Source organism: Protomyces lactucae-debilis (assembly GCF_002105105.1).
Source record: "Protomyces lactucae-debilis strain 12-1054 chromosome Unknown BCR37scaffold_6, whole genome shotgun sequence".
Classification (NCBI taxonomy): Eukaryota; Fungi; Ascomycota; class Taphrinomycetes; order Taphrinales; family Protomycetaceae; genus Protomyces; species Protomyces lactucae-debilis.
The window spans coordinates 35,479-61,899 of record NW_024467998.1 but is presented as its reverse complement, the minus strand read 5'-3'; the positions used below and the strand labels follow the sequence as shown (position 1 = coordinate 61,899).

The window sequence follows — 26,421 nt, the reverse complement described above, 5'->3', positions numbered from 1 at the left end:
AATCGCAATCGTGGTTCGAGAATTGTGTTGTTCGTCACAGTATTTTCAGGGGATCTTTTTTCTCACCAGGGGTAATTCTATATTTGCTGCCATACATGGTCAACTGCAACATAGCCGCAGAGACAAATGCAGATTGAACAATGACATTGAAGTAGCCCGACAAGCAATACGGACAGAGGCATACTTTTCGACGGTTCAAGAGCAGCGACTCCTTTAGCGGCCGTCTGCGAACATCTCACCATCAGGAAGAATGAGCTGACGTTGCTTCGTTGCTTTGAGACACCTCGTCATGGCGAGGCCTCATCATCGATCGATAAGTGTGTTCGTCGGCCGAAGTATAAGAGTCCGCACCGCACTGAAGACTGCTGTGCGCCATGTTTCGGATGGCTATGTACTTCGCTTAAGCTTGAGATTCAATCTGTGCTCTTTGCCTCATCGAAGGTGACATGAGAATGCACATGGCCAAACATATGCGCAGTATGTGTAACGATAAGCGTTCCCATGGCTGAGCAGCCCGTTGGTTGACATGAGAATCCACATGGCCAAACATATGCGCAGTATGTGTGACGATAAGCGTGCCCATGGCTGAGCAGCCGGTTGGTTGGCCGCAGCTGTGTAGGACCTGTCGAACAGCTGAAAAATTGTAGGTTCTTTGAAGGTCACTGTAGGCGAGCAGGAGCATGACGTTGCAGACGGGCCAAACACAGAACTGGCACTTGATTACAGTCTGCAGGTCATCCCACCAATCAACGATTCTGCGCAAGCCCCCTTGATACAGACATCTCAGGACCTGTGTATCGAGATGCTGACCGGTCAATGACCCAGCCGAGCAGGTCCTGCGTGGTTGCGAGCCGATGCCATTTCGAATGCATAAGTCAAGGTCGACTTGACGTCGACGCTTCACATAGCAGGGTGTCCAAGTTGGCTAAGTCTGATTCCAGCCACTGCCCAGAAGCTTATTGCAAGATCAAGTATGGCTCCCTAAGTAAATCTGTCGAGTGTGATTATAGCATTTTACGCGTGCGAATACACTGCTCGTGACTTGAACATCAGCTGTCCAGAGCAGATAGTCGGGCGCCAAGACAGGTCGCCTCTACTTCGCCTGCGACTTTATGACATCCATTCCGTTGTTCTAGAAGGGAAAATGGTGCTGCCATGCACTGAGCCACTAGGTCGAAGCAGATGCCAAGCAATGAAGGAGGAGGCCGAGCTTGCCAGTTTCGTTTGATCAGAAGTCTTCTAGCATACCCAGTTCTGCTTGAGCACAGGCGATGAGATTGATCCAGGTGTCTTCCTTTTCTAAAGGATCATGATTGGCAACACATGTCGTATCTGTGTGTATCACCTCCATTCGTGTAGAAACATCGTTTCCTAGTCCCCTGGCTCTCGCTGTAGTCGATAATATCCCTCGTTAGTCCAATAATACAATTCACGGCGCTCAGTTTTTCGTTGGGTAGCGTCGAGTGAAAAGTCATCAGGATGCATCGGCGCCTCGACACATTCAAAATGACCTGCCCAGAGCAGATATATTGGCACCAACAAAGATTGGCTATCTTCGCTAACCATGATGTGACGCCTGATTTGAACTTTGGACAGGTGCAGCTCGTCGTATGTCAGAGGCGGAGTCTGTAGCGGAAGATCTCGCAGGTCGGAATCCCTCCAGATTGAAAGTCTTATCGCGTTTTCGAGGCTCCAATCGTTTGGGATAGTGTTTCGCCTTATGTACTCGCGCTCCGCCTCCGCCTCCTGCCAGTTCTCCCAAGTGTACACTGGAAACTGATAATGATCCCAAGCAGAAGTCGATTGCGACAGGTTGAATGCAGCATAGACAAAGGTCTGCTTTGCTGCCATGTTGAGCATACGAACAGGACTTTCGTCTGCTTGGTACCACTTCGTGTAGCGATCGCCGGTATACTTCGACATCAAATACTTTGCCTTGTCCGTGGCCAGGATTTCAGAAACGAGCTTATCTTCAATGCAGCGTAGAAAAGCGCGCGAGACACGACGCAGTGGCCAGAGCGTCTTGGTGTCTGTGAAGCGCAGGATTTGCCACCATACTTCAGTGGGCAAGTTTGGTAGACTCATGCTTCAGCGGTGCTCCCCTTCAGAGCCTTCCAGTACATGCAGAGTTGTAGAGACACGTCGGCGGCGGTGAATGTAAGGCCTGTATGTTGCAAAGACGATCAAGTAGCCAATGGCAATGGCCCAGTCCCCGTCCCAGAATTGAAATCTTTTTCGCGCCGCACCGGTCAACGCGAACGCGAATTTCGTCGCGAAAACAAACAAAACAAGCCGCGCACAAAGCGACAACAACTTCCACCCTTCTTCCTCACCACAATTGACATCGTGAAATTGGACGTCTCAGCTCAATTTAAGATAGTGACCTACGAATCCAGGTCCAAGCGCCTGTCAATGATTCACAGCCTCAATGAAGGCAAGCAGGCAAAACGAATGAGGACATGAGAGCACTTGACATTCCCTCAATTGCTTGCTGACGCCGGACTGAGAAACGCTGCCGACACCGCTTCCTCTACAATCACGACCATCAGGAGCACTATTGGGACTGCTGCATCTCACACTGAGATAGCTGCTCGTCAAAACAAAGCCGATAATCATTTGGCCGCTACTCAAACTGTCACTGCTTCTGCTGCAGCCCATATTGCTGCTGCTGCTGCGGCTGCGGCTGCGGCTCAGATTCATGCTGCTATTGATACTGCACAATTGTGCCGCAAAATTCACGCTTCTACTGTGATGCTTCTACTGATACTGCGCAAAATGGAGGTCAGGCTGATACCTCAGTGAGCCTGTCAAGAGCAATTGTGTCGATTTACCGTGCACATCCACTGCTCCAATCCGAATCTGCTTGCTCAGCAGCTGCCATGTCAGCTGGAAGACATGCCGATGGTATACTGAACTGAATCTCTTTGAATTCGGCTACCTCTTCATGGATATGCCTCCCACCAGGACCGCAAGAGCGTCTGCGTGAACGATCTCGGTGGACGTTGTAGAAGTGGTCCATCTCCTTTGGTGTCATAGCATCCCGTAGTTCAATACTCACCTTGAATGGCACGGTGAAACCAAGATGAGCTGTCCAAAGTAGATAGATGGGCACCAAGACAGATCGTCCGTTTCTGCCAACAATGATATGACGTCTGATCCCTCCTTCTCAACATGTATACAGTTGCTGCCATGCACTAAGCTACTAATCCAAAGCATATGTCAAGCAATAAAGCAAGAAGCGCAATATCCTTAACTACAAGTTTCTTAGCATATTCGTTTCTGCTTGAGCACATGTGGCGGCGAGATCGGCCCTGAAACCTTCCACTTCTTGTAACGACCGGGCCTGAAAGGAACTTGACGGAGGTACGTCAGAAGCTGAGACGTCAGCACAAGGTAAGAGACAGAGCTGGTCGAGTCTTCTTTGGAGACACTGGACAACAAGACTGTTAGGTAGTAGCAATTCTGTACACGAAGTAGGTGAATGAAGACCAAGGCAGCAAACGGCTGTCCTTTCTTCTTCATCTGACTAGAGCTAGAAGCAAGAAAGACAAGAGACAGGGTCTAAGCCCAAAGACTGCGAGTAGCGTCTAGCCAGGCGCGCCGTAAGATGTCTTGGGTTGGTGTAGCGAGAATAAGAGACGAGACTTGAGCCAGGATGAAGCAAGCAACTATCAAAGATGCTGAACGAGTATTTCCAAGATCCAGGTCGTGAGGTCTAGATCGGTCGTTGTTGTTGTGCACAAGAGGAAAGCGCGAGATGTTACCAGGGGTTTCAGGTGAAGAGGCATCTGAAACCAAGAATAGCGGTCGCACTGGTTGGGCCAAGGGTGTTGTAAAATTAGTCCAGTGCGCGAGTCAAAAGCGGAGTCGAGAGAATTGCTCGTTGCACCGCTGTCGACCAGAACAGGCGGGAGAGTCGGGCGAACAGGGATGCCTATCTCCTGTGACCCTGCACTTTTAGGCCTGCTGATCGCTTTGGGCAGTTCTTGAGCTGGTGACCGGCTCCTCCACAATAGAGACAGACTCGGTTGTCAGACCTGTTCTGGCGAATGGCCTCGCGATCCTTACTGGGTGCCACAGCGTCAATTTGCATTGGCTGCGGGAACGTTGTCGTGGGAGGAGCGCTCGCAGTGAAACGGGGGCGAGGAGGAGGAAGCGTGCTGGCGTGGTTGGCGTAGGGACGCACAGTACGACCACCAGCCAGAGTGTAATGTTTTCCTGAGTATTCGTACGCTCGTTCCAAGAGGCGATTGTCGGCGGCAATCACCTGGCGACAGAAAAGTGTAAAATCCGACTTTGTCGAATCTAGAGATCGGGCGAGCACGTCCTTGATGTCCTCGTTGATGGAGTGACGTAAGGACAAGATCTTTGACTCCTCAGTCATCTTCAAGGGAGCGATGATCATGTTGAAGTCAGCAATGTGCTGACTTGCTGGCTTGGTGCCCTGACGAAGCGGTCCAGTTTCTGAGTCGCCTCAGATTGCTCGTCACCTACCTGGAATGCGAATTCCAGCTCGGTGAGCATCTCGTTTACGGACGCGAACCCAAAGTCGGTGCCTCCACGGTGGAAGTCCGCCTTGGACTGTTGCCAAAGGCTGGCAGCCTCGCCTAGCAGACTGGAGACCCACACCATCTTGTCGAATTCAGATGCCAGGCGGTGGGAGGGGCTAGCGAGACGTGTGCGGCAGGCTGCGACAAAGTGTCGGACGTTGGACTTGTCCGGCTTGCCCGTGAAGGTCTCGGGGTCCTTTGCCTTCAGGCGAGACTGCGAAAAGGGCAAGGGTGAAGAGGGTCCCGGAGGAGCTTGGGCAGCCAAGGCTTGAGCAGCGAGAAGTTCTTGACGGAGGCTCTGCAGCTCAAGTTGAGCTGGGAGTCAGCACAAGGTACGAGGCAGAGCTGGTCGAGTCTACTTCGGAGACACTGGATAACAAGACCGTCGGGTGTTAGCACCAACTACACGGCATCCGAATTTTACAAGATGCTGTGGATTTCAAGCTTGCTCGGCGAAGCTGCTAGCCTCTGGCAACAGTCTTAGACAAACTTCCAGAGCGGAGGCACCAGCTTTGGTTTCAACTCAGCAACCGAAATGCTTGCCGAACTGGAGTTTGCGTTGCAGGTAGGCGACGAACAGTCTGAGGCCACCCAAAAGCTCGATCGCATTCGTCAAGGCACCAAGGCAGTAACTCAGCATATTGCTGACTTCAATTTGATCATTGTTCCTCTAAAGATGAATGAGGAGTCGAAGATCTTGTCCTTACGCCATTCAATCAACGAGGACATCAAGGACGTTCTCGCCCGATCTTTAGATTCGACCAAGTCGAATTTCACCCTTTTCTGTCGCCAGGTGATTGCCGCCGACAATCGTCTCTTGGAACGAGCGTACGAGTACTCGGTGAAGCACTACACTCTGACCGGCAGACGCACTGTGCGCCCCTACGCCAGCACGCCCCCTTCTATTCCGCCCCGCTTCACAGCCAGCGCTCCTCCCACGACAATGTGTCTTTTCTACTTCCAGCTCTAGTCTGACGAAAATAAAAGGACAGCCTTCTGCCGCTTGTTCTCCATTCACCAACTTCGTATACAGGTAGAATTGCTACTATCTAACAGTCTTGTTGTCTAGTGTCTCCGTAGAAGACTCGACCAGCTCTGCCTCGTACCTTGTACTGACGTCTCAGCTTCTGACGTACCTCCGTCAAGTCCTCTTCATGCCCAGTCTTTACTCTTCTGAAGATTCATGGTTTCGACAGTACATATCGTATCTGTGTATATCACCTCCGTAAGGGTAGAAATATCTTCTCCAATGTTCACGGGGAATTTGGTAATATCCGATATCCGATAGTGTCCAAGCATCCCATGTTTCGAGCTGCGATGGTTTGATGAGTTCAAAAAAAGCTGTCCAGAGAAGATAGATGGGCACCAACAAAGATTGGCCATCTTCGCTGACAATGATGTGACGTCTGATTTCGGATTGGCCCAGGACCAATTCTTCAAATATTTTAGGCGTGCTCTGTAAAATATAGTCCATGTCAGGATCCTTGTAGATAGAAAGGAATTTTGCATTTGCGAGGCGACGATAGTTTGCACTATTGCCCAGTGACGCATCGTCCTCGGCCTTGTTGCTTGATAACGACTTGTATTGGTCCCCACCAGAATCCGATCGTAACAATTTGAATGGAGCATAGAGAAACGTCTCCTTGGCTGCTATATTGAGCGCGCGGACAGGACTTTCGTCTGCGCAGGACCATTCCGGCGTATGTGACTCAATATCGAAACGCTCTCTGTCCGACATCCAATACTGGGTTGTGGCCAGGATTGCAGGAACAAGCTTATCTTCAATATAGCGTAGAAAAGCGCGCGAGACACAACGCAGTGACCAGAGCGTCTCGGTGTCTGTGAAGCTCAAGATTTGCCACCATACCTCAATGGGGAGATTTGGTAGATTCATCCTTCAGCGCTTTTCCACCCGCAGAGCCTGCCAGTTGATGCAAGCTTGTAGAAACACGTCGACGGCAGTATACTTACGCTCTGTACGTTGTGAGGGCAATTGTTTGTGTCAATTGAAAGTTGTTTGAAAAATTGCTGATGTGCACAGTATTTTCAGGGGACCTTTTTTCTCACCAGGGGTAGATCTATATTTGCTGCCATACGTGGTCAACACTGCAACATGGCTGCAGAACCAAATGCAGGTTGAACGATGACACTGAAGCAGCCCGACAAGCAATACGGACAGAGGCATACTTCCCAACGGTTCTCCTCCAACTAGTAAAATCTAGACAGGAGCAGGACCAGACCCTGCTTGATGCCGATGCATTGGACGAATGCGTGTATAAGGAGTTGTTGAAGTTTGACACCGTCCCAATGCTCTCGTGAATGGGCGAGAGCCTATCCTAGACTTTGGCTGTATTGATTTTCATATCAAAGCATACACGGGCTTGACGTCGCGGACGAAGTGCCTGCGTCATCCTTCATGGGAGACACCGCACTCACTGGTCACTGTTAGGTCATAATATCCTAACGCGTGACGTCTTCTCCAAAGATAAAGTGCGGAAGGGTTCAAAAGCAGCAATACAGAGCACACAGATCGGCACCAACAGAACGTCGCGGTCATCGCTCACAACAACGTAGCGCCGAAATCTCTCGACAGCTCAAGAGTAGTCTCTCTTGCGTACAAATGTAGCTGTTGTCCACAGAAAGACGTCAGCTCTACCTCTGGGTTGCGCAAATGAACAGGATCTGCTTGCTTGCCGACACAGACAGGATCTGTTTGCCTGGTGGTCAGGATCGCCTCCATGCTGCGATATTGTATTCCGTGACGCAACACGATTCTGTAGCCAGTACTCTCGGTACAAAAATGTCTTCAAAATAGCGCAGGAAGGCGCAAGAAATGCGGCGTAGCTGCCATTGCGTCGAGCGATCTGCCAAGCTCATATCCGCTTCCATGATTCAGTGGGCAGGTCTGGTAGCTTCAAGCGCGTCTGATCACGGCAGATAGCGCCAAAAATGGCGTGCGAGGTGATCTTCCATTGCAACTCGCGTATTTGATTTACTCCGTCAAGATCAAATAGGTTGATTGGCACCAGACATGAAGGCACTGCGCCAATCTTGTGAAGGAACGCCGTACATGAAGACTTGTCCAGCGAATTGAGCGACCCATGGTTCGAGAGGCTTGGGCGGCGGAATATAAAGCTCATATTCACTTGTCCAGAGCAGATGAATAGGAACAAGTAGAGATTGACCGTCTTCACTGACGATGATGTGGCGTCTAATTTGTAGCTTTGTCAGGGCAATCTCTTCCTCCATGGTATGCAGAACCCCATCCAAATCCGTGCAAGTCTTGCGAATACCAAGGTCTGCTTCAATATCATCACCGCGATTGATGCGGAAATTGTGAAGTGGTTTCGTCAGTGTGAATTGAGCACACAGCATCGTCAAATCTGCTTTGGGACTGAATGCATGGACGGGACCCGTGCAAGTCAAGTGCATCTCACTTCTATAGCTGTGAAACCCATTGAACATCAGGATATTGGCACGTGGCATCGTGAAAGACCCTGCTGCTAGTACTTCGGAGATAAGTCGGTCTTGGACGTGTTGTCGAAAGGCACGCGAGACGCAGCGTAGTTGCCATTGCGTTGGACAATCTGTCAAGCTCAATATCCGCTCCCATACTTCAGTGGGCAAGTCGGGTAACTTCATTCGGCAGCAGAGCTTCGCTAACAAGCTCCAGCTGGAAGAGTATGGACCAGCACTTGGTGGTGTCGTGAGTTGGTGACGTCTTGAGGCTTTTGCGGAGTTCTTTTCAATCTACAACACCTACATCAAGACAAAGCTCCAGCATGGTCAAGCCTGTCGAGAGCTTCTATATCGACAAGTTCCCGATCTACGCATGCGCATACATTGCGCAAGATCAGATCCTGTTGGCTGGTGGCGGTGGTGGCAAGACGAAAGCAGGCTTACAGAATAAACTCCTCGTGTATGCGTTGTCTGATACATCTACCAAACGCACGGCTGTGACGGAGTTGGTGTTGGCTGGGGATGAAGACGCGCCTGCTGCATTGGCAGTTCAAGGCGATCTTATCTTGGCTGGCGTGAATGAAGCGGAAGAGCAACGTCGCAAGTCTGGTGAGAACCATCATTTACGCACCTACAAAGTCGTACGGTCAACAGGAACAAAAGAAGATACAGTGACTGTTCGGCCGACCTTGTCGCATGGCATTTTGGAGCTTGACTTGGCAAAAGATGATTACCAGAAGCAGACACGGATCTCTGTTGACGGCAAGTATGCAGCGTTGTTGTCTGCTGAGGGCAAAGCAGCGCTGGTGGGCATGACAAATGTACGTCGTCAAACGTGCAAGTTACTAGATGAAGGAGACGATGTATTTGTCGATGTTGCCTTTTGGCAGGATACCTTGCTCGTTGCATCTAAGACGGCTTTGCATCGCATCACACTTGCAAGCAAAGAAGACGATACAAAGGAGATCTTCAACCTCTCCCGAATTCGCATCTTGACGCGCTACAGACTGGCGCATATTGCACCATTTGACAAGGATCGGCTTGTGCTTGGTATGAATAGTCAAGATGGCAAGAGTGCGTTCGTTGCGCTGTATCGGTTCTTCAAGGGTGAACTACGGCAAAGCCATGTGAGGCACTTGCCAACACGCATCACTGGACTCACGGTTGATGCAGTCAAGGAAGGACAACAAGATACAACGCACAACAGAAAGATCGCCGTTGCAATGGGTGACGGTGGTGTCTTGGTTGTCAATGGGCGACTGGAACAGCTCAAACGCTTCAGAAATCTACATCAATTCCCGGCTTCGTCATGTGCCTTTGCGCCGAATGGACAGCAGCTGGTGACGTGTTCAATTGATTACAAGGTGAATGTGCTGGATCTGCGTGGACTTGGCCAGGTTGATTTGACACGCCTACTAGCGGTTGCCATGTTTCTGGCAGTCTTGCTCTACTTGCTCGCAAAGCTGTACTTTTGACAACAGCGTCCTTCACGCACACACAGGCATATTTAGTCTTGCATCACTTGCATGTCGTCTACAGTTTTAGTATTGCCATTGTTGTACATCTAAAGAAATCATCAGTAACAGAAGAATGGGACCGCGTGCTGATGTGTATCAACATCAGGAAGTCATGTGTGTGTCTGCGCTCCAGGCGGTCAGACCGCTACTGCCACTGCCCATACTGCTTTCACCAGATGCGGGTGTTTCGTCTGTTGATTGTTGCGGCGGATGCGCTTGAACGGTCAAAGCGATCTGTGGTGGTGCCGCAGCGATGGGCGTTGTTGTTATCGCATCCAGGGTCTCCTCTTGCGTTGCTTCTGTTGCCTGACTTGGCGGACTCTGCGCCAGTAATCTCTGCTCCTCATCACTCAACATGCGTTTGAATTTGGGTGAATTGAGGGAGAGATTGACATAGTACGTCTGTAGCTCCTGTGGATTACTGAGGATGCGCCAACCGAGCTTCGCCAGGAACTCGAGTTCCAGGACATTGAGCTCGGAGAGGGTGACACCGCCTACTTTTGCATAGTGGGTGTTGGTGCAGAAGGCATCGCACAGGCCCTTGCTTGCGACCGTCGTGGCAGTGATGAGGAAACGATGGATGGTGAGTGAGGAAACAACAAAGGCAGGGAAGGCACTGCAGAGTCTGTCGATGTACACGACGGTACTGAGGAGTGCAATGCGTTCGAGGGAGGTGTAGCGGACGATGCGGGAGAGGTAGTCCTGTACACTGATGGCTGGCGGTGCGCGGGAGTGGAAGCGCGTGAGGCCTGCGGGTGTGAGGGGGAGTCTGTCGTTGTGTGCGATGAGCTGGTGGATCATATCTGCAATGAGGACGACGAGGTCCTGTGTGTCTGCGTCGTAGAAGTGCGGCGGGATGTGCTTTGGCTGCTGCATGCTGTGTTCATCTTCTGAGGATGGCTGCAGCTGGTGGAGGGTGCCCGGCAGGTTGTTGCTGCAATGCTGCTGGTGTCCTTGCACTTTGTCGTGTTGTTGCTGCTTTTTCCTCTTTCTCTCGTCAGCCTGCATCACTCATGCCTCTGCCTCCCCCCCGTGTCCTCCTCCCTCTCTGTGTCGTTGCGTTCCCTCTCCCTCTCGTCTGCGTGTCCCTACCTGAGTATCCCCATCGTCCTCGTCCATATTCCCATGTTTACTTGCTACCTACTTCTCCACTTGACGCTGCATCTTGACCTGACACTTGACGAGACCTGACCACAAACACAAACGCGCGCACTGTTCCTCTCTCTGCAGCGCTTCCCTCATCCTTGCTCCATCTTCCCATTGACTGCCCAGAGGAAAAGCTTAGCTTCCATCACGCGCAGTGCAGGCAGTGCAGGCAGTGCAGTGCAGGCATGGTCAATACACTCGATGACCCACTCACACCTTCCCTCGATGCGCTGACTCCAGATGCCCAGCTACAGCTCCTCAAGCGTCTCAAGCACGAGATCATTGGGCATCTGGAGCGCAAACAGCAAGTTCTCGCATCAGGCATCCTCCCACCTCTCGTTGCCGTCTTGCGCACACGACATCCAGCCGATGCATCTGTCCAAGCACAGGCGCGCGTGCAAGCGGCTATTGTCCTTGCATCCCTCTGTCAAGCGCCAGGACTCGTCGCACAAAGTACTCCAGTGCAGGACTCACCTTTACAACCAGGTCAATTGGATCAGTCAACATTGACAGCATTGATGGGTGCGCTTCTTGAAGCGACCGTGGAAGTACCAGGGGAGCCGAGCTTGGCGATACCGTGCTTGCGTGCACTTGGACAGCTGTGTGCGGCAGGCGCACCGACAGAGCAGATCTGGTCACCTATGATCCTAGATGCCTTTCACAGACTGCTGCTCGCCCATGAGCATGCCATCAAACCGACCACCTTGCAGCAAGCGATGCTCATTTCAAATCTACTTGCTACGCATCGACGCAATGTACCTCTAGACCAGAGATGGCGTCGTTTATTGCTAGACGCACTGATTGCATGGATCTTTAACATGATACGAGATGGCGGGCTATCTATTGAAACTGCATCGCTTCCTTGTAAGTGTCTCGAACAGCTACTTCGCGCTGCAGCAGCCTTGTGCGAAAATAACGTAGACGCCTGCATTCAATTCGCAGGATCTGGAGGCCACAATCAAAAGTTGGAAGATGGAGATCGGCCGATGCTAACACTCCTTCTGACCCTCGTCAAGAGCGAATCGGATGGCTTGCGGCTATATGCGAGCAGTTGTCTTGCACAGATACTCCAGCAAGGTGCACTCCCGAGAAAACTTTACCCAGCCATGCAACGCGTGGTCGTACCCATTCTTGTGCGATTGCTCGATGTCACGAGCATGGCGGATAAAGCACCATTCGTCTTAGCGCAACTTGTCAATGATTCTGCCGATTTACAGCAGGCTGCCGTTGAAGCCGGTGCGCTGACTGCTCTTGTGGGCATGTTCAAAACTACTCCAACAGATGCAGCGAGATTAGAGGGTAATTTGCTTGCTCTTGCAGCATTGACGCTCTCAAAAGATGAGTATAGGCGACAAGCGCTCGATGCGCATATCGTTGCAACACTGCTACAAGCGATGCAACACAAAGTCCCTGCTGTTCGCGCAGCTGCCTGTCAATGCACACGCTCCATCTCGCGATCCATGGCCATCTTGCGTACTAATCTGCTGGACGCCTCTCTTGCCTCGGTGGTGTTCAGTCTTTTGGATGACACAGACTTGCAGGTCAGAACAACAGCTACAGCGGCAGTCTGCAACCTGGTCCTTGAGTTTAGCCATATGCGGACATTCTTTCTATCAGCTGGCATACTCGACAAGCTCGTTCCATTCTGTACAGCACAAGAAGCTGAACTCAGGCTCAATGCAGTCTGGGCGCTCAAACATCTCGTGTATGCCGCAGATGCTGAGATCAAAGTTGCAACCCTCACAGCACTCTCACCCCAACGACTCTGCAGTCTCTGTGATGACTCAGAGCCTGCAGTCTCTGAACAAGCTATGGAGTTGTTGCGGAACTTAATTTGTGGCAAGCCCGAGATGATTGATGGTCTTCTGCAACTCTTCCCGGCACCTCTCCTCATGACGCTCATCAACAAAAACTTACAACCTCAGGTACCTAGTCAAGTGGCCGCCTCGGCGCTGTACACACTCGTTCATCTCGCTGCTGGAAGTGTTTCGCACAAGGACCTTGTTCTATCTGACTTAGCATGTCTCAAGCTCGTGGTTCGCCACCTGAACCATACGGATGAACGATGCCGTGTACCGGCCGTCTGGATTTTCATCAACTTGACATGGTCGGAGGACCACGACTTTTCCGAAGCCCGTACAAGACGCATCAATCAGCTTGTTGAGTTGGATGTTCTCACTGCCTTGCGCTCACTCGAGGAAGATCCCAGCCAGGATGTCAGGGAACGCGTCAAAACGGCACTCTTGCAATTGCAGTCATAGCCCAGCACTTGTAGCATACTTATTTTTATGAAGCAGGCACCACCATCTCCTTACGAATCAAGGCGACTTCATCTGCATTCACTTTGGAGAGTCCAAGCTCCTTGACAATTTCCTCTGCATCTTCACCCATCTCTGCATCCCAACTCACAACATTCACCATCTCACGCAACCGCTCAAAGCGTTCCCGTAGCGGCTGCGACGTCCCCTCCGATACGAGCTCTTCAGAGTGCATCCGACAACAATGCGCAATCACACCGCTCATGTCACGATCCAATCGAATGGCACCCAATTCTGTACACCGCATCGTAAGGAGTTTCTTCTCCAACAACCGCACCAGCGCTCGCGTTGCTGCATGTAACAACAAGTCTCGCGCTCGAGGATACGCATCTGCCAACACGGGCAAGAGTAAGGCATCCCATGCATCAGCAAACTGATGGCTGAATGATTCACCGGCCGCCACGACCTCTTCATAGCGTTGTTTGTCTAGCATGTAGCTGACATTGACAAAGATATCTTGCACGAGTGGTCGAATCTTGGCTTTGAGGGCATAGCTGTATAATACCTGACAACCATCCTCCAGCCCTCGAGAAAAGCGCAACTTTAGTGTCGCGAGCTGCTCCACAACCCGAACAGCACCTGTTCGATCGGCATATAAATCCAGACTAGGTGACTTGAGGTGTTCTTTTTGCATCTGGTCCATATACTCCGCCGACATGGCCAGCCCATTGAGTAACACGAGGTATGCGGAGCGATCACGCTTCTCCGCTTCGGCAGACCGAGCCACCAATCCACCCGTGCCTGTCTTACTCGTAATGCGATTTTGTAGTTCCTGCATACGTCGACCAAGCACGCCTGCATAGTCTTGTTCCATCACACGACGAATTGCAGCAAAGGTCGAGGAGAGCGGTTGCATCTGACCCGTTGATAAGGCACGCGCTGTGATCTTGCGAAGGATGAAGAGAACATCCTCAACAACGGACGAAATAGGAAATCCTGCATCAGCGACCGTTTGTTGTTCCATTTGAAAGGCACGCTCGACTGAGCGGCGCATAAAGTAGCCTTCCATCAACTCATACCAGGGCTGAATTTTGGTAGCAAGAAGCTTACCGAGTACATTCTGCGTCAGGAAGGAGTCTGCCTTGGCAGCTGTGTCAGGCGTTGCGAGATTGGTGGAGAAGCTAAGGAACAGTGACCAACGTGCAAGAATCACTGAGATTTCCGTAAGCAACGCATCGAGCTGTCTTGAGTCGACTTCACGCTCTTCTGGTGCTTGCGAAGCCATCGCAGAACTTGCTTGCGGCAGGAAACTCTGCACCAAGAATGAAAATGAGTAAGATTTGATTTCACTGATGCGTTTTGTGATTTGTCGGTCGTCCATCATTGTGGTGAGGATGAGAATACCTTGCTTGTCACATTCTTCTTGAATACGAGCCAGCACGCGATCAATGTTGTTGCCGTAGAAGCGCTTGATGAGGGGTGCGTGATTGGAGAGGAGTTTTGCAATGTTCTCAAACAGCGTTGTCATGAGGCCTGCGTAGAGCATGATGGAGTTGCCAGCTGCTTTAAGTGCTGCATCGGCACGCTCAGCAATGATGGATGAGACAAAATCAGCATACAGGTCCAAGCCTTCGTCAGACTTGTTGATTTGTGGGAAAAGCTTGAAGAAGCGCGTAATTTCCCGAGTATCGCGCGATGCAATTGCTTGCTTAAATTGTCGCGTGAAGAGATGGAAGAGCTGGTCAGACGCGTCTCTTATCGTGACGGCTGGATTGAGCGGCGCTTCTGCAGTTGGCACCATCATGGCAGCGAATTGACCGCTTGCAATCTGCTCTGGCACAAGCGATGCACGATGAATCAGCTCAGCAGCAGTCTCCCATTCCTGCATCTCCATAGACTGATGCACGCCAAGCACACACATCTTGAGTTCCTTCACTTCCTCCACGTACTTGAGTGTCTCTTTGACGCGTGATTGTTCGGCATCCAAATTGCGGACGTTGTTTGAGATGCGTTCTGCTGTCGACGCTGAGGACTCAAGGGTCGAGAGCAAAGATGAAGAGGCCGATTGCAGAGACTGTGCCTGTGCCTGCAGAACGCCAAGTTTATGCAGGTTCCGCGAGAGATTGGCTGAGCTGGCGAGCAAGGTATCAAAGCGACTCGATAGCTCGTCCTCCTGCCGCGTCAGGTCTGCCAATTGAGCATGTACCTCAGCGGCCATTGTACCAGCATACACCCCTGTCTTTCCACTGTGCTGGCCTCTGCCCAATGGCCCTGCTATGTCCTCTCTACGCACCTAGACTCTTGCTCCTGCTCTCTCGTGTTGCTTCGGTGTCGTTTCCCTGCGTGATATATTTCAGATGGACATCTACAGCTACACGGCAACCACAGTCCGCATCAGGCCCAGCTGCACAGTCTGCTCATGGGCCTCTCTGTCACTCACCACCTGGATCTGCCCTGACTTTTGATGCATCTCATTGACTGCGTCTGGCTCCAGGGAAAATACTTCGACGCGTGGCAGCGTCAGAAAGCCCATCGTCAAGGGAATCAAGCCGATGGTCGCCTCAAATTGTCCATCCTGCAAGACCAGCATGCCTCGTCGCTGACCCGCATAGACCCACTGAGACTCATCCACTTCGACCTCGAACCAGTAATTGGAGACGCGCTGTTCAGCTGCCCATGCAGTCGATGCAACGATGGACAGCTCGGCTGACAGATAGCGATTTAGCACCGCTGTGGTGCTTTCTGGCGTCATGGCAATCGTGTGCACAACAGCTGGCAGCGGATAGTCAACAGAGATTCTCAGCGTAGCAGGATTGCCTTCCTTTGCGACATTGTATGTGTGCGAAAAGACTGCCAGCAAGAGCTTGAGCGCCGTAGATCTGTGGCTCGGGTGAACCTTCACGAGCTCCTCGTGAATGCTCGACTCATCCAATGGACGCAAGTCAAAAACTCCACGAGCAACACTGCTACTCATATCGCATTGCCTGGGCAAGTGTTCCTGCAAAATTGACCAGAGTGAGCCAAGCACCTCCCCAGGCGCATCGACCTCATTGCCAAGATCAAGGAGTACGCTCCGCGAAGCTGTGAGGAGTTCTTCTTCTAATGAGCGATAACACAAGTCAAGGTCAAACATCTTGCTCGAAGGATTTGCAGGAATCTTGAAGACCAGCTGAGTTGCTTGCTGGGGCCCGACAAAAATGTTTTTATATTTCGGCGACTCAGCCATCTCTCCGGATTGTTGACCTGTATAGCTAGACTCAGACAGCAAGAACGATGCATCTGTATTGGCACCAACCTTGAAGTTGGACACGAGCTGCCCAGCCCGAAAGTAGTCTTGCACGTCGACTGCTAATGGAAGAGCCGTGCTAGTCGAGAGATCCGTCTGCCAACTTGACCGCTGACCATCAATGAGGTAGTCGAGTTTGACGGCAAGACGTGTCGATTGTGACTTTGGACCTGTGAAGGGTATCAGGCATTCGATCGTTGAGGAAGCTGGTAGCGCTGCGAATGTCATCTTGTCGTCCTGCACGGAAACGGCAAACGGAGTTCCAGACTCAATTTCTGTAGCGACAGCCTTTGACCAATCAATCTCGTTTTGTAGAGAACGAATGCATTGTAACGTGCAGACTTGCAGTGTAGAGGAGCATCTAATTCTGATGACAACAGCAGGGTCAGAATGCCTCACGTGAATTAGGCGTGGTCTGTGCAATGACATGTCGAGCCCTGGATGGCTGAAAATCGGAATCAGGAAAGGTATGTTATCGCCTTCGTCGGCCTGCAACAACGATAGCCGACCCATGCTGAAGGTGATAGATTCAAGTGCATAGTTCCCTGCCCGTATGTCCTATCGTTAGCAAGGTGCATCGCCATCATGTTGAGCTTACGTTGGTGCTCACAGTCAGGACCTGTCTTCCCGGTACCAGACAAACTTGGTTCGCAAGCAGATGCATCAACTCTCCAGAGTCACGCTTCAATGTTGCACAAATATCCCAGATGCCAAAGGGGATAGAGAGAGTCCAATCGATCGTCAAGTCTGCTTCAACACTCGTCAAAGATGTTCGAGGATACTTGCTCAGCGTCACTGACAGGAAATCGTCTGTCGGCCAAACCACATTCTCGGTTGTGTCAAGAGCAGCGAGTGTAGCGATCTCTTGTATGTGATCGCTTGAGAGACTTGAGCTTGAGCTTTTGAGTTGCTTTGCATGCTCGAGGATTGTAATGAGGTATGTTGTCGTGTCGCCAGTCTCCCGTAATGCTGTTAAATAGAGATCACAGATTGCGCTCAAAACCGACAAGGACTCGGGAATCGACGATAGGAGGGCGACAACTTGCGGCCATTCTTTGTTTGCTGCATGAAGACGCGCCAATTGAGCCACCCAGACGGCTGCAGAATTGTGTCGACCACTTAGTTGGAGGTCATCGATGATAGATTGTGTCAAGTCCGTCAAGTATTGCCTGTAGTCGTCCGCTTGCAGGATCAAAGTCTGTCTTAGGGACACTGGAATTTGCGTAGCGAGACCCTCATCCTGTAAGACACGATCGCGAAGAGAGCAGAGCGTGTCGCGATACAGTGCTCGCAGATCAGCGCGAGGTGAAGCTAGGCTCTCGTCATGGGACATGGCTTCGACTTGTGACAGTACTGACGAGATGGTTGTGAGGACCCAGGTTTCCGCGAGCCACGGCGAGGAGGCATGCTCGGGTGTGAATAGCCTCGACATGGACGTCACAAACCTGAGACTTCTTGTGAGTAGGTCGTGCGCTTGAATCGAATGCCGCAAGGCCACCACTTGCCTGCTGAAGAGGTAAGTGGAAAAGTCAAACACTGTAATTTTGTTTTGCATAATCATCTGCCGGTATTCTTTGGCGCTGAGATCAGGTAGTGCCGAATCTGCATCTTGAACAGTTGGCGAACCGGCCTCAAAATGTTCTAATTGACTCGATTCCTGCAGCTCTTTGAATGCTACTTCGAGCTCGTCCAAGATGGCAAGGCTGTCTGAATACAGCGACACATTCTCCAAGGTATCAGCAAGCCCTTCTTTGAGGATAAAGTAGGTGCAGTAGTTCCAGCCGGGCAAAGTACGCTGAGCTTCCATCCTGCTGATTTGGTCTTGATGGTCTTGAACGCGTTTGTCTAGGCTACTCATGAGACAAGACTTCATCTCCAGGACGAAGTCGTCCAACTCTTGTTCAAAGTCCTTCTTGTCGGCAGCAAAGTTGATGCGGCAGCACTGATCGCGCTTGCTCGTATTGCTGTTAAAGTCAGAGCGGATGCGGTCCAGGACTGAGTTTCGAAGGCCGAGTATCTTTGGGCCAGACTTGACATTCGCCTCGCTGGCACTGATGCAATGTATGATCATCCATTCCTGGTCCTTCTTGCTTGCAACGGCACTGAACCAAGTGCGGACCTGTTGCCTGACCACAGTCTTATAAGCTTCTGCATCGTCGCACTGAACAAGAAACAAGTTTAGATAGGGTCGGTCAAGCACGCTGGCGTACTGGTGTTGCTGCTCTGGCAGGTTCTTATGAGGGACCAAAAGGCAGTCTAGCTGAGCAATTGTTTTGACAGTCCCTTGCTGTGAGAGCAGACTCTTCCAGTGAAGCTGCTGCAACGGCAGTCTACTTTTGAGGAGCGGCAAGAAACGCTCTGCAAGACCGTATGGATCCTCGTAGGTAACAGTCACTTGACTAGGAGCTGACATGATAGAGAGAGCGGTCACAGCTGCAAGCGTAGAATCATTTTCTGGTATGGCGACCGTGCAGCTTGTTTTGGGTCGTTGTCAAGGTGTACTGCAGTGATTCAGCGCTTGATCAACCAGGCAAATATGCAACGATTGAGAAGGATGCAGACGGATTGGTATACAATAGAAAGGCCCTACGAGTCTCCCAGCCTCTCTTGTCCTTCCTTGATCTTCCGACCCCTGGGCCCTTCTCTACGGCTTCCCGCGATTGAATTGTCGCCCATCCGCGAAAGTGAATTTGAATCCTGACGCCATCGCCTGAATCTACAAAAGTCATCTCACTCGACCGTGCACAAATCATGAAGGTTCTATCCAAGCAGGAGGAAGACGCACATTTCCATGAAGTTGTCAAGGGAGGTCTGGTGTACGGCGGCATCGGAGCGGCCATCAGCACGAGCGCATTGATGCTGGGCCGCAAATACTCGCCCGGTCTTCGCAGCCTGACCATCCCCTTCTCGGCCTTCCTTGTGACGGGCGGCTCGACGTTCGCTCTCATCATCGGCTGCGATCAATACTCACGCGCATATCAACAAAAACTGAGAAGTCGATATGCGGAAGACGTTGTGGCGCATGCATCCGGGTCACTTTCACCAACCGACAAGATTCTCTCGACAATCAATAAGTATCGCTGGCACATCATTGGTGGATCGTGGGTCGCTGGTATGGCAGGTAGCTTGTCACTTGTCTCGCGCAATAAGTATCTGTCTGGTCCTCAAAAACTTGTGCAGGCACGTATGTATGCGCAAGGTATTACACTGGCCGTGCTTCTACTGTCTGCAGGTGTCGCTGCAGCTGATCCTGGTCAGAAAGATCTTGGCGAGGACAGCGAGGTGACTGACCCGAATGATCCGACAAGAATCATCAAAGTCCACCACACGCACAAGGAATCGTTCCCAGGAGAGAACCAGTGGGAGGATATTGTTGCCGTCGAGGACGCAAGGTTGAAGAAGAAACAGGCAGAGGCAAAAGCCAGGGAGAATGCCAAGAAGGAAGCTTAGGGTTGAAGAGCCAGCATACATCACGACCAAAATGTATGCCTTATAAGCCGAGTATCGACCACAATAATCCACAATAGAGTACTCATGTTAGCAAGGTCTTATCGAGCTGTAGCGCTTACGAAGCGCGAGAACGGTCGTTACGACGACGATCGACCCACAAGTTGTGAATGCCTGCCCATCGGTCTCGATGAAACGTCTCGTGCCGATTGAATTTCGCAACCGACCAAGCACAAGCAGTAGAATGCCAAAAGCTGTATAAAGGATGCCGACTTGCCAGAAGGCAGGTTCGAAGAGCTTGAGCACGAGGAGCGAAAAAGTGAACTCGCCAAAAGCGCTGCGATAGTAGCCACTCGTTGTGCGCTGTCTCGCCCGAAGGTCCTGTAGCTGCGCTTGTGTAAAGTGCTGGTCAGGATACATATTGCAGCCTTGAGGCCTTTGCTAGCTGCTAGATAGACGAAGTCAAAGGCATGAAGAGGTTTGGGTTGAAGTTCGTGTAAACCTTCAAATGGCGCGAGACCCCTGGAATCTGACGAGCGAAGGAACTTAGTCCGCTCTTGCCAATCTACGTGAGTCTGAAGATTGTATATGAGAGTGCATATGAATGACAGCTGTCTACGTGTTGAGCGATAGATTGAGCCAGTATGTGAAGCGATTCCCTGCTTTGTGCACTTACATATGAGTGTGCGACACGTATATTAGGGAGCCTGCAGTCACACATGGACGCCAAGGGAGTACAAGGCTCGAGGCCCCTTCCAACACATCTTGCCAAAGTCAGAAGACGCGAGCCAGGGGCTATGCTGAGTTTTCCTCACAAGGCAGGACACGAACTTGACAGCGTTGCAATGGCCGTATCGTAGAGCCAGCCTACAGATGTACTCTAGACACTTGAGTCTTGTTCATCTGCCAATATAGGCACTAGGCCCTTGAAAACAAGCAGTACAACTGTACGCTTGGAAGTTGGCAGCTGGTTGACCCAAGTTTGGACCCCGCCGCCAGACGTCATCTACAGACACCAACAACAAGAGACATCGCAACAAAGGGCCCTGCCGAGAGACTGGCCTGAGTTGAAAAGGCATGGCGGAGACAGAGACGCACATGACGGCACAAGATCCGTACCAGCTCATTTCTTCTGATCAGCAATTTGCAGGAGAGCTGTCGAGCTACCTGACCAAAGTCGGGCTTGCGGATGCTGGCTTCAACTACAATGTAGTGGCAGTCTTTGGCTCACAATCTACTGGCAAATCAACCGTTCTGAATGCTAGCTTTGGCACACGTTTTGCGACCATGGATACCGTCTCGCGACAGCAAACGACCAAAGGTATTTGGTTGGCCAAAGCAGCAGATGCCAATATTTTGGTTATGGATGTGGAAGGGACAGATGGGCGTGAGCGCGGGGATGATCAGGACTTTGAGCGCAAGAGTGCATTGTTCTCCATGGCAACAAGCGAAGTCCTCGTGATTAATATGTGGGAAACACAGGTTGGCCTTTACAATGGCGCGAATATGGGGCTGCTCAAAACAGTCTTTGAGGTCAATCTACAGACATTTCAGAAGAACCAGAAGCAGCGTGGACGGTCTTTGCTACTGTTCGTCTTGCGAGATCATCTAGGAACGACGCCGCTAGACAGTCTTGCGAACACCATCAAGGCAGATCTGAGCAAGATGTGGGATGCGCTGGCGAAACCGGAAGGCACCGAGCAGACTGTCATTTCTGACTACTTTGATTTGCAGTTTGTTGGCTTGCCGCACAAGGTACTCATGGCGGATGAGTTTGCCAAACAGGTGGCACTGCTTCGAGATCGCTTCAGCGATGCGTCGTCCAATGGGCTCTTCAAACCAGAATACCACAAGCGCATCCCTGCAGATGGCTTCTCACACTACGCAAAAGGGATCTGGGACACCATCCTGTCCAACAAGGATCTAGACCTACCGACGCAGCAGGAATTGCTTGCCCAATTTCGATGTGATGAGATTGCTTCTGCAGCAGCGACTCAATTCAACACACGCATTTCTGCGACAGAGCAAAATATGCGACCCAAAGAAGTATATGGGCCGCTTGCAGCAGAAATGACTGTCGCATTGACGGAAGCACTTGCTGCATTTGATGCGGAAGCCTCGCGCTACAGCCCGAAAGTGTACGAAAAGAAGCGAGCGGATCTACTAGCGACATTGGAAGCGCGCCTCTTGGTTTTGTTCAAGGCGCAGCTGACTGCATGGCGATTTAAATGTGTCGAGGCATTCAGTAAAGAAGCTGGCGAACAAATCCAACGGAAGGATGCGCAATTCAAGGATGTGGTCAGTCAGCAGCAAGACAAGCAGATTGCCCTTTTGACGGCTGAAGCAAAGGCATGCACAGTGGAGCCACTGACTTGGCGGTCTGATGCAGAAATTGAGGGTCTTCGTCGCGACTTGGCGGACGCAACGGATGTGCTTCGTTCAAATCAGATGCAGCGGATTCAGGAGCGCGAACGCAAATCATTCAAAGCATTTGTGGACGACAAGGTGGGTGTTTGCTTCAATCGACCAACACCGCAACTCTGGGATCACATCTTGGAGCCCTTTGATGCGCAGCTGCACGAATCGACAAGTAGCCTGATGACCAAGTACAAGCTTTTGGATGTTCCGGCTGAGCAATTGAACGCATCACTGGCTCAATGGCAAGTCCAGGCTTGGCAAATCTTACGTCAACGCGTTCTCGAGGAAGTCTCCGAGTCGCTGGTGTTGCTGAAATTGCGAGAAGCGTTCGAGGATCAATTCAAGTTTGACAAGGATGGCATGCCTATTGTTTGGAAGGCCGGTGACGATCTCGAGGGTCAGTATCGCTCAGCACGCGAGGCGGCCCTGAAACTTCTTCCCGTGTACAGCAAGATTCAAAAGTCAGATGGCAAGGCGGTCGAGATTCCTGCTGCTGCAGAGGATGATGAAGCGCCAAGCACGCGTCTCTTGACATCCTCGCAACAAGCAGATATTGCCACACGCTTCAAACGGACAGCAGATGCGCTCTACCTGGACGCAAAACGCAGCACCGTCTCGTCAGTGGCTAGCATTCCAGTATACTTTTACGTTCTGCTACTGCTGCTTGGCTGGAATGAGCTCATGGCCTTACTTCGCAGTCCACTCTACTTCATGACCATTGCATTTGGAGGACTTGTGGCCTACGCTGTCTACACCCTCAACCTCTCTGGCCCACTCGAACAAGTTGCGAGAGCTACCTTTGGTGGTATGTTTAGCAGTGCTGTGGATGTGGCAAAGGATAAGCTGCGCGTGATGTTGGATGTCTCACAGGAAAGCGTGCCTGAGCTCATGCACTCTGCGCATCTCGCCAATCACACCCGGTCGACGAAATGCACTGCGTCGCCAACCGGAGAGGCTATTCCATTGCAGGACTTGACAAATACGAGGTTGAAGGACGAGACGTCGTCAAACTAGACAGATGGGGCATCAAGATAGTAAAACGCTTGCGTGACTATGCTCATAAAATGCTATCGCAGTACAATCGTAAGAGTGGGCCGGTGTAGGAATCAAGTACCGTACGAGGTAGGCGCGTACAACAATCTCGATTCTTCCGTGTCCGCCATGTCCTCTTGACCAAATGACTTTGTGCGGGCTCTTCCACGTCCACTGCTGAATGCCGTTTGCACACTGCGCGCAGTCATGGATCCCGTGAAGGACGCCGTCATATGCTCTGTTGCCATTTCCAAACGCCAGTCTCGCCATGATTGACGCGGTCTGTAGACGAGCGCTTGAACAACAATCACCAAGTCAAACATCAGCGTACCGCCCGATCCAATGAGGAATGGCAGTGCGCCAAGGAGAAACGCTCGAGCTTCCTCTGCTGTGTTGGAAGGCGACGTGGTTGCATGTGGCGATGTGAGGACGCTGAGGGAATAGCACAAGTTGCCGCAAAAGGCAGCAAGGAAGAGGTAAGCCGAAAGGCCCTCTGTGCTACTTCGCTTGTAGTTGGCACGGATCTGTGGGATACGGCTGAGGAAGTAGAGGATGGAGGAGAGCCAAGCTGCAGCTTGGCCAAATTGCAGGCCTGCTGAGATGCCACCGGAGCCTGTAGCTGCATCCACACTAGAGACGAGAGCAGCAACAACGACCATGTTGTTTGGCGCTGAGCGATACCACTTCCGCGGAGGCGGTGAGTGCTCATCTGTCACGATGCCATCTAGCACTGCGACATCCGGCTGCCAGATGCTGTACATGATGTACTGAAGCACAAGAAACCCATCAATGAAGCAGTAGTAGGATGCAAGGAGCGTCTGAAAAGGCAGCTGATGTGTCAAGATGCATCCAATCAGATTCGCAACATCGCCAATCATCCAAACAGCCAAGAATGTGGGCGATAACGCGCTTGCTGATTGTCTTTGGAAGTTGAGGACTAGTTGTGGAAACTGCGCCTGTATCCAGAATAGCAGCGACAGGTACCCGAGTGTCCAGCTGAAGGCAGCTTGCGAGCCATAAACGCACTCGCCAGTCAATCGCTCAATGATGGGCGATACAAACTGACCAAATTCGTCCTGTGAGCTGCATCCCCTGGACTGTCAGTTGGAGGTACTTTTGCGGATGCGCGTACCTGGGCGCGGCATACAAGGCATCCATATGTTAGGCACCTGATCGCGTGACGCAAATTGATCTGCCTGAAAGCGCGATGGCGCGTGAACTGAGTACAGGTCTGGGCTGAATGTGCTTCGATAGTGATGCGCTGCACACCTAGAGAAGTATGCGATGCGAGCCCTAGAGTGCAAGAGTACTTGGTCAAGGTGACTTTTGGTGTCGCAGATATCGCGATCTGTGTGTCTGTAGATAACGGAATTCAGATGGGAGAAATCTACCCAAGAGACGTGTATATATGCATTATATGGCCTTATATGCTGAGGTCTATAGGATGTAGAACCGTCTAGAGCTTCGAGAGGAGGTTCTCGGCAGAAGAGACCTCTGGCTGTGCTCCAGGGTTGGCCTCCTTCTCTGCGTAAATGACCTTGTTGTCCTTGATAACCATACCAAAGCGAGTGACGCGGTTGCCGAGGCCCTTGGCAGACAGATCCAAGTTGTAGTCATTGTCAGTAGCCCACTTGACATTACTGGATGTGAGCAACATGATAGAGATATCCAAAATGGTCTTACGGGTCAGAAAGCATAAGAATCTCGTCCTTGATGCCATTGGCCTTGCCCCAAGCAGACATGACGAAAGGATCGTTGGAGGAGATAACGGCCACCACATCGGCACCCTTGGACTTGAAATCCTTGATGAGCTCGACAAACTTTGGCAGGTGTGATGCCTGGCAAGTGGGTGTGAATGCACCTCTATGTGTGGGTCAGCTTATGGTGTGATGCCAACATCAGCAGCTTACGGGACACCGAAAAGTACCACAGTCTTGTTCTTCCACTCCTTGGCGGTGTCAAGTGGGCCGGGAATGCCGCAGGATGTCACGGCATCGCCAGACTCTGGAGAGTACTGCACATATGCAAAGGTCGTGTCGGGGAAAGGTTTGCCTACTTCAATTGCCATGATGAGAGATGTCGAGAAGTTGGGGATATCTTGAACGGAGATTGAGATGCAGATACTCCGTGACAGCGAGTCATTCTGGCGTGAGAGACAGGGCCGGCAGACGCGGATATCAGCTGGCTCATCGACATTTGCCAGCTCGGAGACTCGGAGCTGCACGACTCGACTAGCTTCTCAGATACAGCTGGCACTGCCTGGCAGCATCAAGGTGCTCGATATCTATCTGGACGCAGAGATATGCCGCAATGATAGAATCACTTGTTCAATTGGTGCTCATCGGACTCTCAGATCGCGCGCATTCAGTTTTCAAGAGCTCTCTGCTGCAGATTCATTGACGAACTAGCGACTGACATGCTTAATATGCTCATACCTCACTTCAGCTTGCGCTTTCAAGTCTCAAGACTCTCAACCTTTAACTTTAAGGATGACGAAGGGCTTCGCTACTGAATCGCTAGTATCCGTCTAGCGCTGGCACCGCGCGCGTCTTCGGCCCAGGCGGTTTTGAATCCGCGCGTCTTCGGCCCAGGCGGTTTGAATTTAAAGCGGTTCTTAAGGTTCCTTTTGCGCGCCGGCCTGGCTCAAGAACAAAGAGATCGGGATGTTGGACACAAGAGGCGGGCCATGATCGCCAAAAAGTCCTACACTTGTCTACACTGACTTTTACACTGCTTACAGACTCTTCCGCGTCTTCAAGCTTCGAATATCGGATATCCATGTGGGTCACTTCACCTGCTCACTGTCTCACACGGTCTCACAGTCATAGAGTCACAGTGAGATTCATCCCGCAGGCTGTTGTCTACCACTGAAAGCTGACTCCTGAGTCCTGACTCCTGAGTCCTGAGTCCTGACTCCTGACAGACTACTGCCCAGACTTCAACCTCCGCGCGGACCGACTTTGCAGTCCAAAAAACGGACTCTGTTTGAGAGCTTATTAACTTCCGATCTCCGAGATCGGCTGAGGTCGAACTGTCAAGTTGTCAACTGTCTGGCTTAATACTCAGGCTAGTTCGGAGCCATTGCTAGACATGCGTCACAATTCACATGCCTTCAACGTGCATTGCTCGCGAGCCTCGAGGTGCCAGCCTGACAGTCAGTGCCAGGCTGGCAGCCGATCGCGAGTTGCAAGGTACACCTGTCTCAACTTTCCAGCCCCTCAGGAAATACATTACCAATCTACCGGACCTGTCGATTTAGCCGAATCCGACCAAGTCTTTCCCGACGAACCGATCCCCCGGCTCAGGAA

The 26,421-nt window shown here is 51.4% G+C and overlaps 13 protein-coding genes across 13 annotated transcripts; 4 read left to right on the top strand and 9 right to left on the bottom strand.

Annotated features, from left to right (window-relative positions):
* Window positions 1-1,371: 1,371 nt before the first annotated feature.
* On the bottom strand, window positions 1,372-2,085 carry BCR37DRAFT_386433 (uncharacterized protein; the record flags this gene model as incomplete). Its single annotated transcript, XM_040870438.1, has 1 exon — window positions 1,372-2,085. One exon carries the CDS (start codon window positions 2,083-2,085, stop codon window positions 1,372-1,374), a length of 714 nt encoding a protein of 237 aa, XP_040726252.1.
* Window positions 2,086-2,310: 225 nt separating this feature from the next.
* BCR37DRAFT_378234 (uncharacterized protein) lies at window positions 2,311-3,733 on the bottom strand. The gene has a single exon (XM_040869000.1). It carries the CDS (start codon window positions 2,698-2,700, stop codon window positions 2,410-2,412), a length of 291 nt encoding a protein of 96 aa, XP_040726251.1. The 5' UTR covers window positions 2,701-3,733; the 3' UTR covers window positions 2,311-2,409.
* A 201-nt stretch (window positions 3,734-3,934) lies between these two features.
* On the bottom strand, window positions 3,935-4,632 carry BCR37DRAFT_386432 (uncharacterized protein; the record flags this gene model as incomplete). Its single annotated transcript, XM_040870437.1, has 2 exons — window positions 3,935-4,444; window positions 4,495-4,632. The coding sequence occupies 2 exons, from the start codon at window positions 4,630-4,632 to the stop codon at window positions 3,935-3,937; spliced, it is 648 nt and encodes a 215-aa protein (XP_040726250.1).
* Window positions 4,633-5,085: 453 nt separating this feature from the next.
* On the top strand, window positions 5,086-5,520 carry BCR37DRAFT_386431 (uncharacterized protein; the record flags this gene model as incomplete). Its single annotated transcript, XM_040870436.1, has 1 exon — window positions 5,086-5,520. One exon carries the CDS (start codon window positions 5,086-5,088, stop codon window positions 5,518-5,520), a length of 435 nt encoding a protein of 144 aa, XP_040726249.1.
* Window positions 5,521-7,556: 2,036 nt separating this feature from the next.
* BCR37DRAFT_391835 (uncharacterized protein) lies at window positions 7,557-8,192 on the bottom strand (the record flags this gene model as incomplete). The annotated part of the gene is made up of 1 exon (XM_040871054.1): window positions 7,557-8,192. One exon carries the CDS (start codon window positions 8,190-8,192, stop codon window positions 7,557-7,559), a length of 636 nt encoding a protein of 211 aa, XP_040726248.1.
* Window positions 8,193-8,489: 297 nt separating this feature from the next.
* On the bottom strand, window positions 8,490-10,436 carry BCR37DRAFT_409608 (cyclin-domain-containing protein; the record flags this gene model as incomplete). Its single annotated transcript, XM_040872158.1, has 2 exons — window positions 9,749-10,436; window positions 8,490-8,546 (listed from the first exon to the last, which is right to left on the bottom strand). The coding sequence occupies exons 1-2, from the start codon at window positions 10,400-10,402 to the stop codon at window positions 8,490-8,492; spliced, it is 711 nt and encodes a 236-aa protein (XP_040726247.1). The 5' UTR covers window positions 10,403-10,436.
* Window positions 10,437-10,695: 259 nt separating this feature from the next.
* BCR37DRAFT_260125 (armadillo-type protein) lies at window positions 10,696-13,064 on the top strand. The gene has a single exon (XM_040866714.1). The coding sequence runs from the start codon at window positions 10,858-10,860 to the stop codon at window positions 12,931-12,933; it is 2,076 nt and encodes a 691-aa protein (XP_040726246.1). The 5' UTR covers window positions 10,696-10,857; the 3' UTR covers window positions 12,934-13,064.
* A 116-nt stretch (window positions 13,065-13,180) lies between these two features.
* BCR37DRAFT_333962 (COG4 transport protein-domain-containing protein) lies at window positions 13,181-15,163 on the bottom strand (the record flags this gene model as incomplete). The annotated part of the gene is made up of 1 exon (XM_040867123.1): window positions 13,181-15,163. A coding segment is annotated over one exon (1,983 nt), but the record flags the coding sequence as incomplete, so codon positions are not given.
* Window positions 15,164-15,301: 138 nt separating this feature from the next.
* On the bottom strand, window positions 15,302-18,629 carry BCR37DRAFT_386424 (uncharacterized protein; the record flags this gene model as incomplete). The annotated part of the gene is made up of 2 exons (XM_040870435.1): window positions 15,302-16,774; window positions 16,815-18,629. 2 exons carry the CDS (start codon window positions 18,627-18,629, stop codon window positions 15,302-15,304), a joined length of 3,288 nt encoding a protein of 1,095 aa, XP_040726244.1.
* Window positions 18,630-18,903: 274 nt separating this feature from the next.
* On the top strand, window positions 18,904-19,917 carry BCR37DRAFT_378225 (uncharacterized protein). The gene has a single exon (XM_040868999.1). It carries the CDS (start codon window positions 18,968-18,970, stop codon window positions 19,664-19,666), a length of 699 nt encoding a protein of 232 aa, XP_040726243.1. The 5' UTR covers window positions 18,904-18,967; the 3' UTR covers window positions 19,667-19,917.
* Window positions 19,918-20,761: 844 nt separating this feature from the next.
* On the top strand, window positions 20,762-23,205 carry BCR37DRAFT_409607 (protein SEY1; the record flags this gene model as incomplete). The annotated part of the gene is made up of 2 exons (XM_040872157.1): window positions 20,762-22,886; window positions 23,051-23,205. The coding sequence occupies 2 exons, from the start codon at window positions 20,762-20,764 to the stop codon at window positions 23,182-23,184; spliced, it is 2,259 nt and encodes a 752-aa protein (XP_040726242.1). The 3' UTR covers window positions 23,185-23,205.
* On the bottom strand, window positions 23,118-24,474 carry BCR37DRAFT_356097 (PQ loop repeat-domain-containing protein). Its single transcript, XM_040868194.1, has 2 exons — window positions 24,246-24,474; window positions 23,118-24,205 (listed from the first exon to the last, which is right to left on the bottom strand). The coding sequence occupies exons 1-2, from the start codon at window positions 24,269-24,271 to the stop codon at window positions 23,188-23,190; spliced, it is 1,044 nt and encodes a 347-aa protein (XP_040726241.1). The 5' UTR covers window positions 24,272-24,474; the 3' UTR covers window positions 23,118-23,187.
* A 95-nt stretch (window positions 24,475-24,569) lies between these two features.
* BCR37DRAFT_345777 (thioredoxin-like protein) lies at window positions 24,570-25,181 on the bottom strand (the record flags this gene model as incomplete). The annotated part of the gene is made up of 3 exons (XM_040867641.1): window positions 24,570-24,753; window positions 24,797-24,976; window positions 25,024-25,181. The coding sequence occupies 3 exons, from the start codon at window positions 25,179-25,181 to the stop codon at window positions 24,570-24,572; spliced, it is 522 nt and encodes a 173-aa protein (XP_040726240.1).
* Window positions 25,182-26,421: the final 1,240 nt, after the last annotated feature.

Bases quoted from the DNA above. Each gene is read 5' to 3' on its own strand.
- BCR37DRAFT_378234 (XM_040869000.1), bottom strand. From the start codon at position 2,700: ATGAATCTGAGCCGCAGCCGCAGCCGCAGCAGCAGCAGCAATATGGGC.
- BCR37DRAFT_356097 (XM_040868194.1), bottom strand. From the start codon at position 24,271: ATGGATGCCTTGTATGCCGCGCCCAG. The intron at 24,206-24,245 runs GTACGCGCATCC...CTGACAGTCCAG, and splicing joins GCCTTGTATGCCGCGCCCAG to GGGATGCAGCTCACAGGACG.
- BCR37DRAFT_260125 (XM_040866714.1), top strand. From the start codon at position 10,858: ATGGTCAATACACTCGATGACCCACTCACACCTTCCCTCGATGCGCTG.
- BCR37DRAFT_378225 (XM_040868999.1), top strand. From the start codon at position 18,968: ATGAAGGTTCTATCCAAGCAGGAGGAAGACGCACATTTCCATGAAGTT.